The sequence below is a fragment of the Mya arenaria genome, chromosome 2 (assembly GCF_026914265.1).
Source record: "Mya arenaria isolate MELC-2E11 chromosome 2, ASM2691426v1".
NCBI classification, from domain to species: Eukaryota; Metazoa; Mollusca; class Bivalvia; order Myida; family Myidae; genus Mya; species Mya arenaria.
The window spans coordinates 10,401,048-10,416,568 of NC_069123.1; the positions used below are offsets into that span (position 1 = coordinate 10,401,048).

General features: G+C 34.1%; 1 protein-coding gene across 4 annotated transcripts in view; it reads right to left on the reverse strand.

Annotated features, from left to right (window-relative positions):
* LOC128207994 (sphingosine kinase 1-like) overlaps positions 1 to 15,521 on the reverse strand; it is a 53,165-nt gene that overhangs the window by 19,396 nt on the left and 18,248 nt on the right. For all 4 annotated transcript variants that reach the window (XR_008256814.1, XR_008256813.1, XR_008256815.1 and 1 more), the window contains exons 2-4: positions 15,172 to 15,321; positions 12,613 to 12,707; positions 11,450 to 11,565 (exon numbers count right to left, since the gene is read on the reverse strand). Coding sequence is in view for 1 of the 4 variants with exons in the window: in XM_052911241.1 (XP_052767201.1) it covers positions 11,450 to 11,565; positions 12,613 to 12,707; positions 15,172 to 15,321 (361 nt within the window). In the remaining 3 variants the exon portion in view is untranslated. The remainder of the gene's footprint in view (positions 1 to 11,449; positions 11,566 to 12,612; positions 12,708 to 15,171; positions 15,322 to 15,521) is intronic.

The following is a 15,521-nucleotide window of genomic DNA, read 5'->3' on the forward strand; positions in this document are numbered from 1 at the left end:
GTTAACACTATTGCCAGACAAATGAGCGTAAACACTATTGCCAGACAAATGAGCGTAAACACTGTTGCCAGACAAATGAGATTAACACTATTGCGGAATAAATGAGTGTTAACACTATTGCCAGACAAATGAGCGTAAACACTATTGCCAGACAAATGAGATTAACACTATTGCGGAATAAATGAGATTAACACTATTGCCAGACAAATGAGCGTTAACACTTTTGCGGAATTAATGAGCGTAAACACTGTTGCGGAATAAATGAGATTAACACTATTGCGGAATAAATGAGCGTAAACACTATTGCCAGACAAATGAGCGTTAACACTATTGCGGAATAAATGAGCGTAAACACTGTTGCGGAATAAATGAGATTAACACTATTGCGGAATAAATGAGCGTTAACACTATTGCCGAATAAATGAGTGTTAACACTATTGCGAAATAAATGACATTAACACTATTGCCAAATAAATGAGCGTAAACACTTTTGCCAGACAAATGAGATTAACACTATTGCAGAATAAATGAGCGTTAACACTATTGCGGAATAAATGAGTGCTAACACTATTGCGAAATAAATGAGATTAACACTATTGCGGAATAAATGAGCATAAACACTATTGCCAGACAAATGAGATTAACACTATTGCCGAATAAATGAGCGTAAACACTATTGCCAGACAAATGAGCGTTAACACTTTTGCCGAATAAATGAGTGTTAACACTATTGCCAGACAAATGAGATTAACACTATTGCCGAATAAATGAGTGGTAACACTATTGCCAGACAAATGAGCGTTAACACTATTGCCAAATAAATGAGTGTTAACACTATTGCGGAATAAATGAGCATAAACACTATTGCCAGACAAATGAGATTAACACTATTGCCGAATAAATGAGTGTTAACACTATTGCCAGACAAATGAGATTAACACTATTGCCGAATAAATGAGTGTTAACACTATTGCCAGACAAATGAGCGTAAACACTATTGCCAGACAAATGAGATTAACACTATTGCCGAATAAATGAGTGTTAACACTATTGCCAGACAAATGAGCGTAAACACTATTGCCAGACAAATGAGATTAACACTATTGCGGAATAAATGAGCATAAACACTATTGCCAGACAAATGAGATTAACACTATTGCAGAATAAATGAGCGTAAACACTATTGCCAGACAAATGAGCGTTAACAATATTGCGGAATAAATGAGCGTAAACACTATTGCCAGACAAATGAGATTAACACTATTGCCGAATAAATGAGCGTTAACACTATTGCCAGACAAATGAGCGTTAACAATATTGCAGAATAAATGAGCATAAACACTATTGCCAGACAAATGAGATTAACACTATTGCCGAATAAATGAGCGTTAACACTATTGCCGGATAAATGAGCGTTAACACTATTGCCGAATAAATGAGTGTTAACACTATTGCCAAATAAATGAGTGTTAACACTATTGCCGAATAAATGAGTGTTAACACTATTGCCAAATAAATGAGTGTTAACACTATTGCCGAATAAATGAGATTAAGACTATTGCCGAATAAATGAGTGTTAACACTATTGCCAGACAAATGAGATTAACACTATTGCCAGACAAATGAGATTAACACTATTGCCAAATAAATGAGTGTTAACACTATTGCCAAATAAATGAGTGTTAACACTATTGCCGAATAAATAAGGGTTAACACTATTGCTAGAAAAATGAGATTAACACTATTGCTGAATAAATGAGCGTTAACAATATTGCCGAATAAATGAGCGTTAACACTATTGCCGAATAAATGAGCGTTAACACTATTGCAGAATAAATGAGATTAACACTATTGCCAAATAAATGAGCGTTAACACTATTGCCAAATAAATGAGTGTTAACACTATTGCCAAATAAATGAGTGTTAACACTATTGCCAAATAAATGAGTGTTAACACTATTGCAGAATAAATGAGTGTTAACACTATTGCCAAATAAATGAGATTAACACTATTGCGGAATAAATGAGCGTTAACACTATTGCCGGATAAATGAGTGTTAACACTTTTGCCGGATAAATGAGTGTTAACACTATTGCAGAATAAATGAGTGTTAACACTATTGCCAAATAAATGAGTGTTAACACTTTTGCCGGATAAATGAGCGTTAACACTATTGCCGGATAAATGAGATTAACACTATTGCGGAATAAATGAGCGTTAACACTATTGCCGGATAAATGAGTGTTAACACTTTTGCCGGATAAATGAGTGTTAACACTATTGCAGAATAAATGAGATTAACACTATTGCGGAATAAATGAGCGTTAACACTATTGCCAAATAAATGAGTGTTAACACTATTGCCGAATAAATGAGTGTTAACACTATTGCCGAATAAATGAGTGTTAACACTATTGCAGAATAAATGAGTGTTAACACTATTGCCGAATAAATGAGCGTAAACACTATTGCAGAATAAATGAGCGTTAACACTATTGCCGGATAAATGAGATTAACACTATTGCGGAATAAATGAGCGTTAACACTATAGCCGGATAAATGAGATTAACACTATTGTGGAATAAATGAGATTAACACTATTGCAGAATAAATGAGCGTTAACACTATTGCCGGAATAAATGAGATTAACACTATTGCGGAATAAATGAGCGTTAACACTATTGCCGGATAAATGAGATTAACACTATTGCGGAATAAATGAGATTAACACTATTGCGGAATAAATGAGCGTTAACACTATTGCGGAATAAATGAGCGTAAACACTGTTGCGGAAAAAATGAGCGTTAACACTATTGCGGGATAAATGAGATTAACACTATTGCGGAATAAATGAGCGTAAACACTATTGCCGGATAAATGAGATTAACACTATTGCGGAATAAATGAGATTAACACTATTGCGGAATAAATGAGCATTAACACTATTGCCGGATAAATGAGATTAACACTATTGCGGAATAAATGAGCGTTAACACTATTGCCGGATAAATGAGTGTTAACACTTTTGCCGGATAAATGAGCGTTAACACTATTGCCGGATAAATGAGATTAACACTATTGCGGAATAAATGAGCGTTAACACTATTGCCGGATAAATGAGATTAACACTATTGCGGAATAAATGAGATTAACACTATTGCGGAATAAATGAGCGTTAACACTATTGCCGGAATAAATGAGATTAACACTATTGCGGAATAAATGAGCGTTAACACTATTGCCGGATAAATGAGATTAACACTATTGCGGAATAAATGAGATTAACACTATTGCGGAATAAATGAGCGTTAACACTATTGCGGAATAAATGAGCGTAAACCCTGTTGCGGAATAAATGAGATTAACACTATTGCGGAATAAATTAGCGTTAACACTATTGCGGAATAAATGAGCGTTAACACTATTGCCGGAATAAATGAGATTAACACTATTGCGGAATAAATGAGATTAACACTATTGCGGAATAAATGAGATTAACACTATTGCGGAATAAATGAGCGTTAACACTATTGCGGAATAAATGAGCGTAAACACTGTTGCGGAATAAATGAGATTAACACTATTGCGGAATAAATGAGCGTTAACACTATTGCCGGAATAAATGAGCGTTAACACTATTGCGGAATAAATGAGCGTTAACACTATTGCGGAATAAATGAGCGTAAACACTGTTGCGGAATAAATGAGATTAACACTATTGCGAAATAAATGAGATTAACACTATTGCGGAATAAATGAGCGTTAACACTATTGCCGGATAAATGAGATTAACACTATTGCGGAATAAATGAGCGTAAACACTGTTGCGGAATAAATGAGATTAACACTATTGCAGAATAAATGAGATTAACACTATTGCGGAATAAATGAGCGTTAACACTATTGCGGAATAAATGAGCGTAATCACTGTTGCAGAATAAATGAGCGTAAACACTATTGCCAGATAAATGAGATTAACACTATTGCAGAATAAATGAGCGTTAACACTATTGCCGGATAAATGAGTGTTAACACTATTGCAGAATAAATGAGCGTTAACACTTTTGCCAGATAAATGAGATTAACACTATTGCAGAATAAATGAGCATTAACACTATTGCCGGATAAATGAGTGTTAACACTATTGCAGAATAAATGAGCGTTAACACTATTGCCGGATAAATGAGCGTAAACACTATTGCCAAATAAATGAGATTAACACTATTGCGGAATAAATGAGGGTTAACACTATTGCCAGAAAAATGAGATTAACACTATTGCAGAATAAATGAGTGTTAACACTATTGCAGAATAAATGAGTGTTAACACTATTGCAGAATAAATGAGGGTTAACACTATTGCAGAATAAATGAGGGTTAACACTATTGCCAGAAAAATGAGATTAACACTATTGCAGAATAAATGAGGGTTAACACTATTGCCAGAAAAATGAGATTAACACTATTGCAGAATAAATGAGTGTTAACACTATTGCAGAATAAATGAGTGTTAACACTATTGCAGAATAAATGAGTGTTAACACTATTGCAGAATAAATGAGTGTTAACACTATTGCCAGAAAAATGAGATTAACACTATTGCAGAATAAATGAGTGTTAACACTATTGCAGAATAAATGAGGATTAACACTATTGCAGAATAAATGAGGGTTAACACTATTGCCAGAAAAATGAGATTAACACTATTGCAGAATAAATGAGTGTTAACACTATTGCCGGATAAATGAGTGTTAACACTATTGCAGAATAAATGAGTGTTAACACTATTGCAGAATAAATGAGTGTTAACACTATTGCCAAATAAATGAGTGTTAACACTATTGCCAAATAAATGAGTGTAAACACTATTGCCAAATAAATGAGTGTAAACACTATTGCCAAATAAATGAGTGTTAACACTATTGCCAAATAAATGAGTGTAAACACTATTGCCAAATAAATGAGTGTTAACACTATTGCAGAATAAATGAGCGTTAACACTATTGCAGAATAAATGAGTGTTAACACTATTGCCAAATAAATGAGTGTTAACACTATTGCCGAATAAATGAGTGTAAACACTATTGCGAAATAAATGAGTGTTAACACTATTGCGGAATAAACGAGTGTTAACACTATTGCGGAATAAATGAGTGTTTACACTATTGCAGCATAAATGAGCGTTAACACTATTGCCAAATAAATGAGTGTAAACACTATTGCGAAATAAATGAGTGTTAACACTATTGCGGAATAAATGAGTGTTAACACTATTGCAGAATAAATGAGCGTTAACACTATTGCCAAATAAATGAGTGTAAACACTATTGCAGAATAAATGAGTGTTAACACTATTGCAGAATAAATGAGCGTTAACACTATTGCAGAATAAATGAGTGTAAACACTATTGCGGAATAAATGAGCGTTAACACTATTGCAGAATAAATGAGTGTTAACACTATTGCGGAATAAATGAGCGTTAACACTATTGCAGAATAAATGAGTGTTAACACTATTGCGGAATAAATGAGCGTTAACACTATTGCAGAATAAATGAGTGTTAACACTATTGCAGAATAAATGAGTGTTAACACTATTGCAGAATAAATGAGTGTTAACACTATTGCCGGATAAATGAGTGTTAACACTTTTGCCGGATAAATGAGTGTTAACACTATTGCCGGATAAATGAGTGTTAACACTATTGCCAAATAAATGAGTGTTAACACTATTGCCGAATAAATGAGTGTTAACACTATTGCCGAATAAATGAGTGTTAACACTATTGCCGAATAAATGAGTGTTAACACTTTTGCCGGATAAATGAGTGTTAACACTATTGCCGGATAAATGAGTGTTAACACTATTGCCGGATAAATGAGTGTTAACACTATTGCCAAATAAATGAGGATTAACACTATTGCAGAATAAATGAGCGTTAACACTATTGCAGAATAAATGAGCGTTAACACTATTGCAGAATAAATGAGATTAACACTATTGCGAAATAAATGAGTGTTAACACTATTGCGGAATAAATGAGTGTTAACACTATTGCCAAATAAATGAGTGTAAACACTATTGCGGAATAAATGAGTGTAAACACTATTGCGAAATAAATGAGTGTTAACACTATTGCGGAATAAATGAGTGTTAACACTATTGCGGAATAAATGAGTGTTAACACTATTGCCAGAAAAATGAGATTAACACTTTTGCAGAATAAATGAGTGTTAACACTATTGCAGAATAAATGAGTGTTAACACTATTGCAGAATAAATGAGGGTTAACACTATTGCAGAATAAATGAGGGTTAACACTATTGCCAGAAAAATGAGATTAACACTATTGCAGAATAAATGAGTGTTAACACTATTGCAGAATAAATGAGTGTTAACACTATTGCAGAATAAATGAGTGTTAACACTATTGCAGAATAAATGAGTGTTAACACTATTGCAGAATAAATGAGTGTTAACACTATTGCCAGAAAAATGAGATTAACACTTTTGCAGAATAAATGAGTGTTAACACTATTGCGGAATAAATGAGGGTTAACACTATTGCCAGAAAAATGAGATTAACACTATTGCAGAATAAATGAGTGTTAACACTGTTGCAGAATAAATGAGTGTTGACACTATTGCCGGATAAATGAGTGTTAACACTATTGCTGGATAAATGAGTGTTAACACTATTGCCGGATAAATGAGTGTTAACACTATTGCCGGATAAATGAGTGTTAACACTTTTGCCGGATAAATGAGTGTTAACACTATTGCAGAATAAATGAGTGTTAACACTATTGCCGGATAAATGAGTGTTAACACTATTGCCGGATTAATGAGTGTTAACACTATTGCTTTATGAATAATAAAAGTGTTAACACTTATTCATTCTCATATTGACTTTTGCAATGGATTATTTACGGAAATCCCTGCCTATCAGATTAACAGACTTCAGAAAGTTCAGAACCAAGCAGCAAGAGTTGTGACCAACACACCATACGGTCATCCAACTACCGAAGTCCTCAAATCCCTTCACTGGCTACCTGTGAGGGCAAGAATTATGTTTAAAATTCTTGTCATTGTGTTCCGTATTGTGCAGGGAACAGCTCCATCTTATTTGAGGTCTTTGTTAAACCGTGTTGAGGGAAAATACAGACTAAGATCTTCTGATGACATTCAATTTATTGTTCCAAGAACCAGAACCAGAATTGCTGACAGATCACTTGTTGTGGTTGGGCCAAAATGGTGGAATGCTCTTCCTAGAGACATAAAACACATTAAAAGTGAACCTACTTTTAGAAAGGAACTGAAAACTTATTTGTTTGGACTGTTTTATAATTAAGAGCCAACCAGATTGTATGTGTAAATGACTGTATATACCCTTGTGTGAAATAGCGCATGAACTGTGTGAAGTGCAATCGAATATTGAACAATACTTTTTGCGCTATACAAATGTATTTGTATTTGTATTTGTAATGAGCGTAAACACTATTGCCGGATAAATGAGCGTAAACACTATTGCCGGATAAATGAGCGTAAACACTATTGCCGGATAAATCAGCGTTAACACTATTTCCGGATAAAAGAGTGTTAACATTATTGCTGGATAAATGAGCGGTAACACTATTGCTGGACAAATGAGCGTTAACACTATTGCTGTATAAATGAGGATCAAAACTATTGCCGCATAAATGAGGATAAACACTATTGCCTAAAAAATGAGGGTAAACACTGTTGCCGGATAAATGAGCATAAACACTATTGCCTGATGACTGAGTGTAAACACTATTGCCTGATAAATGAGCATTAACACTTTTGCGGATAATTGAGCATAAACACTTTTGTTGGATAAATAAGTGTAAACACTTTTGCTGGATAAATGAATGTAAACTGTTTGAATTAAAACAGAAAAATGATACGATAATTTTACACTGAAAATTGGAAATAGAAAGAGATGTTTATCAGTAACTTATTAATGATAACTAAGTCAGGATGCCCTTTGATGTAACATTGACATATATAAAGTAATCATGTCAACCTTGTCGCATAGTTGTAGTGTACACATGCATGGGGTGATGTTGAATGATCATTCTGTGAAGCAAGTCATTGAAAATGTACAGAATTTTGCAGTGATATAAGCATGATGTTAACAGTGTTTGTCTGACTCACTGACTGCTCCTGATTAGATTGTAAAAAAATAATTTGAATGGGAGCAAAGACCATCCACACACACGAGACGCCTGTACAAATGAATGATTTGACATATCTATTATGGTGTTAAATGCATGTATACTGTACTACTTTAAACCTAATGATCCTTAATTTTTATTACCTCTTATTTTGCAAGGACGGGGGGACTTTTTCTAAAAGAATTTGAAAAGGGGCAATAACTCTATCAACATTCCTGGATTGTACCCTAAGTCAAACTTGATTTTTATTTTAAAAATAAACATGTGACCCCAAAATTAGTCTACACTTTTCATATTTCCAAGTGGAAAGGGGCATAACCCCACAAAAAATATATGATTTGTTACCAAAGTCGAACTTGATCTGTATTTTACATGTGAATGGTGTTAAACATGACTGTGTTAAATCTCTCAACCCTTTAATGAGTTACTCTCTGGACACCATATTTTTGGCATTTTGAAAAATACTATGATTAAAAGGGGAAATTACTTTGTCAGAAATTGGTAATTTGTAATCAAAATCAAACTTGACCTGTGTTTTATGGTGTAAAACATGTGTTTCCCACATATGATTCAAGTCTGTCAACCCTTTCATGTTCATGTTCCCTTTCTTGTTGTGCAGACATACAATTTTAAACAAATTCTTAGTTGAAAAGGGGCAATTTAGTAGTTTGTAACCTAAATTGAACCTGTATGTTAACATGTTACATATTTGAACCTCAGCATTCGTATTAAAATATCTTAACCTTTTCATTAATTATCTTTTGTAAAACATATTTTTGGCAAATACTAAATTGAAAAGGGGCCATAACTCTGACAAAAAAATAGTTTGTAAAAACTTGAACTTTCTCATTATGGTGTAAAACCTGTGTACAAAAATCTATTTAAATCTGTTGACCCTTTCATGAAGTATAGTTTGGGCAAAACCAAGAAACTGGTGGACTAACCAACCAACCAACCAACCAACCAACCAACAAGCTCACTCCAATATAAATCAATATAAAAAATGATTTCAACCCAAAATTCCATGCAAGGAAATAAGGTGCATATAATATAGCTAAAATGCATTTCATACTTTTTTTTTTATCAGAAACATACAACATATAAACAAAAACCAGCTTTAACAGCAAATATCAATAGACTTCAAAAGATCTATGTCCTTAATCCTCCCTTAACAGACTTTACTTAGCCTCCCCTAACATTGAAACATAAATATTTGCTTAAATTAATTCAGCAAAAACAAGCATCTTTCTACCAAAGTGAAGAGGTTAACATCCTTTTAAAATAGGTACACCATGAATCATTGGCTTTAATTGCCAAGCATTCTTGTTTTGCACTACTGAACAGCAAACCTTACAGCCTATTTCAATCTCTTGTCCACGAAACCTTAAATCAGAAGCATTGATTTCAACGTTTTATGACGATGGCTAAATGGGTTTTATAACAATTCCAATGAAATTTTAATGACTGCTTATGTTTAAAACACACTAAAAACAAGCTTGATCTATGTTCCAACACAATGACAAGAAATAAATGTTTACAATGGACTCTAGTGTCATTGTTAAAATTGAAACTAAAGTAATAACCAGTAATGCTTTTGTTATGACATTATTTCAAAAGACTCTACATGTAACAAAAAAATTGTAGCGGATAAATTTTACAAAATGAGTGAGAGGATGAATCAGTTTCTCCAACATCAATCTCACAAGTAAAAAAACCACACAAGTTATTAAACCAAATTCCCATACATTGACAAACAAACTTATAAATGCGCCAATTGCTCAGAAATTTCTTAAAGTTAACATTGCTAACTGGATTGTTGTTGACCTTCAAATATGGACAATTGATATAGACAAATATGTGATCTATGGTACTTGACACAAATATTAAGACAACTGATTCGGCTATGCTTGTTTATCTTATATATATCACCATGTCAAAAATTATTTCACCTTCAAAAGTTAACTAATAATGGCATTAACAACATTGTTAACTCTCTTTCACAAAGTTCCGAAAATCAGCTCAATGGTTTGCCCCACCTGGGGAGCAACAGGCAGAGACAGGGAATTCAGACACACTGGATTTTTTTTTTTTTAATGACATCCCGAGGGTGAGGAATCACGTGACTTCAAAGGGGTTCTCACATGGGTGAGTCACCACAGATCACAACCGATGTAAACAAAGAAGTGACGTTAATTTCTAAATAACATTTTTGACAGAAAAGATATGAAAACATTTCTTAGTCTTCTATAAAATATTATAGTTTTTTCTTCTACTCCTCTATTTAAGATTTAAGAAGTTGAAATTCTGGCCAATGATTGCATCATCAAAATACTTATAAGTTCTGCGTGTTATGTAGTATAGCACAGAATATATATGTTTTTACATAACGTTCATCACAAAAGTAAAGTTTGAGCGTGTTATGTCAAGTGATGAATGGTCAGTCAAGGTGAAAGGAGGGAGTATGCACAGGGCTTTATTGTATCGGTCAGTTCTATGCTAGACTTCAAGCGGTTAACTTGATTTAATTAAAATTTGAGTTGTTTAGTGTTGGCATGTTTTATGCATTTTATGTTACTATAACAATCAGAAAATTGTTAAGTTCATTGGGAACGTTTATATAAACATGTCAATTGCTTGTTAGAAAAGATGAAGGTCACAAATTGAAATATTTAAAGAAGTATTGACAAATAAGTAATAAAATACAGACACATTGTGATGTCATAGAAAATATGAATGAATATTGAAGCATTATGGTATTCAGGTACAGTTTTCCAGAGTTATTTTACAAACAGCTAATGTTTTGATCTCTGGTTTTTACCCTGTCTTGGAATTTGAGCTCAGAATATGATGCACTCAAATAGGCCAATCAGAGCTCAGAATACAATGCACTCAAATAGGCCAATCAGAGCTCAGAATATGATGCACTTAAATAGGCCAATCAGAGCTCAGAATATGATGCACTTAAATAGGCCAATCAGAGCTCAGAATATCATGCTCTCTATTTCGATTAATCTGACTGAATCAATTCCTATACGGGGCAGTGACGTCATATTTAATGATCAATTTACCGGAGGTTTTTAATCATAAATTAAACGAAATTGAGCTATCAACCTCTACTTGTAAAGAGCAAATGAAGTTTATAGCTCTGAGCCACACCCAGCAGAATAAATGATGGTGCAACATTAACTGTCTGGGGTGAGTGCAGAAGGCAAAAGTTTAGAATGGAGAACTAAGAAGTGTGCACCATACCCAGCAGAATAGTTTATGGCACAGCTGAGAGCGTTCCCCGAGCCCCCGGGAAGACAGCCGATCGGAAACTTGATAGCATCCTTCCAGTCGGGACGATCCATAAGGCCATTGACTACCTGCGATCATTGAAGGCAATAGGTGAAAGAATGCATATACTTAATAAAAAAGCTTGCATAAAAGCTAGAAACTTATTGCTTGAACCATTTTTTGAACAAAGTTTAACAATAAAATAACTTCTTCTTTTTTTAAATCATAAAAAACATTCCACCACCAGCAGCAACAAAATCATAGTTTTAAGAAACCTGACGTGCTATGTAAAACTTTTCTACTCATCGAGCCATTTGCGATAATGTTAAATTTTTATACCTTGTGACCCCATATAATCTTATTATCATTTGACATGATATGGCTTGATAGTGACTTATCTATAATAAAACATATGACCAAAAACCGTTCAAGATAAGTAACGGCAGATTGTATTTTCAACTGAAATATGGCGTGAAATGACCTATTTTGAAATCTTTAAACGCCAGTATGGCTTAATTGTTTTATCTCAACTTTCAGTATAATTTTTGCATATTCATTCTCTGCTTAAAATTATCTCTTTTAAATGATACCAAAATAATACGGTGTCATCAGACATCCAAAATTCACACAATAATAACATTGGATATATATGTTAAAGCTGCACTCTTACAGATTGACCTTTTTTACACCTTTTTTATTTTTTGTCTTGGACACCAGTTGAAAAAAGATCAGATAGCAGTTTTTCATATTGACTTCCAAGAATTGATGTTTTATGGCTATTAAAGGGTTACTAACGCTCTAAAAAAAGGAATTTTCGACACTTTCCCCAGCCATAGAGATCTGTTCTATTGTGAGTTATCTTATTTGACTGAATTGAATGCATTGAAACCAAAATAAGCTGATTCTGAGACAAAACCAAACAAAAACTGCAAAACTGTCAATGATAGACTGTGAGAGTGCAGCTTTAATAAGTATGACGGACACTTTTAACTGGTTGTACACTTACGTATCAATTATTATACTTAGTTAAAAATTTCAGGGCTAAGAAGTAATTTTTCATAAAAAATATTGATGTTTACTTGATTATTAAGAACTTAATTCATTAAATCAAGCCATCATATATTATGGACTATTACCTCATAAATTAGGCCGTCTCCCGACACAATGACGACCCCATAGTAGTCTTTCTTGTTAACTTTTTTCATTATTTCCTTGCCATGGCCTGCATACTCTGAAACATGAGGAAGAAAGAGTTCTAGAAACAAAAATTGTTTCACTTGATAAATACAGAACCTATTTTGAACCTGGGTCACACTTGGTAAGAAAACCTGGGCCCCTTTTAATTTATTGTAAGAGTGCTAATACTTAAAATGTTGGCAGTGATTTTTTTCTGCAATATTATATGTTAAAAACAAAATGTTTCACCAGTTTTTTACCAAAATATTATACAAAAGAATGACAATATTTAATTGAATTTGTTACATTTGAAAATGATTATTTATGAATGTAAGTGAATATGGGGCCCTGTGGGTGAAGTTTAAGTATAAAAAAAGAGTACCGTAAAACTACTGGTATAATCGGCATTAAAGGAGGCTAGACACCAGATGGTCCCAAAATCGGCAAATACATTATTTCCACAAAACAAGCCTAGAATGGTCAATATGAGCTAATAAGTATGAGGCTGATAACACGTCATACTACACGAATAAAATAATATTGAGTTTACCCACTTACCAAAAATAGTGCAAATGGTTTTCCTGTTTATAGTGTATATATTTTGAGCATGTGAAAGTCATGTGATTAGTTCAATACATATACCGTGGCTATTTTCAAATTTACTGGGATTTAGGTGGTAGACAAACCCAGTTAATTTTAAATTGGAAAAATATGCAAAAACTACGAAAGATACATGTGTCGTAAACGATGTCATACATCAGTAAGTAAGATTCAATGGGCTGTACATGATATCAGTTTTAGGAAGGTTTTTGACAATTTTCTTCTTTCTTGCAATGTATAATTTGGTGTCTAGTCCCTTTAAGTTTATCCTTGAAACTCAGATAAGTAGATCATGAAGTAAGACATCCAATGTGAACAAATGAATCCACAAGGTCACAGACCCTGAAAACTGGAACAAATTGCATGAAATACTTTTCTCCGTTGAAACCTACGGCAGTGAAATATGGATGGACTGCATACTTGACAGAGTAATCAGAGGTTTACAGACACTTACACTAGATACATTTTTGAAGAGTTTCTCAATGGCTTACACTTCAAATGTACTTAACTGTTATAGCTGATGTGCATTTCATAGAAAAACTGCAATGCTTATGGCGGACAATATAAAACAGCCCAACATGAAATGGCACAATACAGCATGGTACTTTCTAGTTGATATAAGTCAATGGCTTGCAAGGCCACAAGAACAAGATCAACAACAGTTTTCATGGCCTTTGAGATAGCCTGATGGAATGACTAAATGTCCACTCTTCTTAAACTCCCCTTCGCTCCTTAGACTAGAGTCTAAGACTGTCGGACTGCACTCAACAAATACCAGTCTGGATTCTACTGCACTCAACATATACCAGTCTAGATTCTACTGTACTCAACAAATACCAGTCTGGATTCTACTGCACTCAACATATACCAGTCTGGATTCTACTGTTCTCAACATATACCAGTCTGGATTCTTCTGCACTCATCATATACCAGTCTGGATTCTACTGGACTCAACATATACCAGGCTGGATTCTACTGTACTCAACATATACCAGTCTGGATTCTACTGTACTCAACATATAGCAGTCTGGATTCTTCTGCACTCAACATATACCAGTCTGGATTCTACTGGACTCAACATATTCCAGTCTGGATTCTTAAGATGGCTCCTGTTAATTTTAGTATACAGCATATTTTTCATCAAAAACACTTTAAACTGGAATTATAAATACAAAAAGTAAGCATGTTATGCAAATTTTAAACAAAGTCATGTTTTAATGGTCAGTTTCAGCATCACATTCTGGTAGCCAATTTAAAAGTCCTGTGCATCGCATTGCATGACTTTCTCATGACTATAAATAGCAACAGATCAGCTTTCAAAGCAAAATATTAGTAAAGTTCACATATATATGTACGAGACCATGCATCATCTACATGGCCACATGCTCATGATGAAATGTCTAGAAGTTGAAGTAACCTGTAATAATGACCTTGACCCTTGAATAACACGTTGGAAGATCTACATGGCTTTGCCTGGCCCACTGTGTGCAGGTAACACTCAACTGATAACTAACATTAGACACTCACCTTTTCCATTGACCTTGACCTCAATGTTAGCCTCATCTAACATAGGAGTGACCATCTGCATGGCCTTGACTCTGCTGCTGTAGGGGTTTACTAACATCTGGTTACACTCAACGGATAGCTTTCATTATCATTTACCATTTGAAATGACCTTGACCTAAATGTCAGCCTCATCTAAAACAGGAAAAACACTGTTGGGTTTACTAGCATTAGGTTACACTCAACTGATACCTTTCATTTATAACTGACCTGTTTGAATGACCTTGCCCAAATGTCAGCCTCTTCTAAAGTAGGAGTGACCTGTTTTTGGAAGATCTGCATGGCCTTGCCTGGCCCACTGTAGGGTTAACTAGCACCAGATTACACTCAACTGATACCTTTCATTAATAACTCACCTGTTTGAATGACCTTGACCTGAATGTCAGCCTCATCTAACATAGGAGCAACCTGTTTTTGGAAGATCTGCATGGCCTTGCCTGGCCCGCTATGGGGGTTTACTAGCACCAAAAGTCGGGTTTTGGGAGGCACTGGACAGTGGTCAACATCTGAAAAGACAAAAGAAAGTGGGGTTTAATACATGAAAATTAACAAGTATTAACAACATTGTGGATTAGATCTTTTTTAACTTTCAAATCCTTAATACGCTTCAACTTGGAAACCTATGTGATCTTTGATATTTTTCTCAAATATTGAGATACACATGTAGCACATGACAAAATGTTTGACTTTTAAAAGTTAATAATGA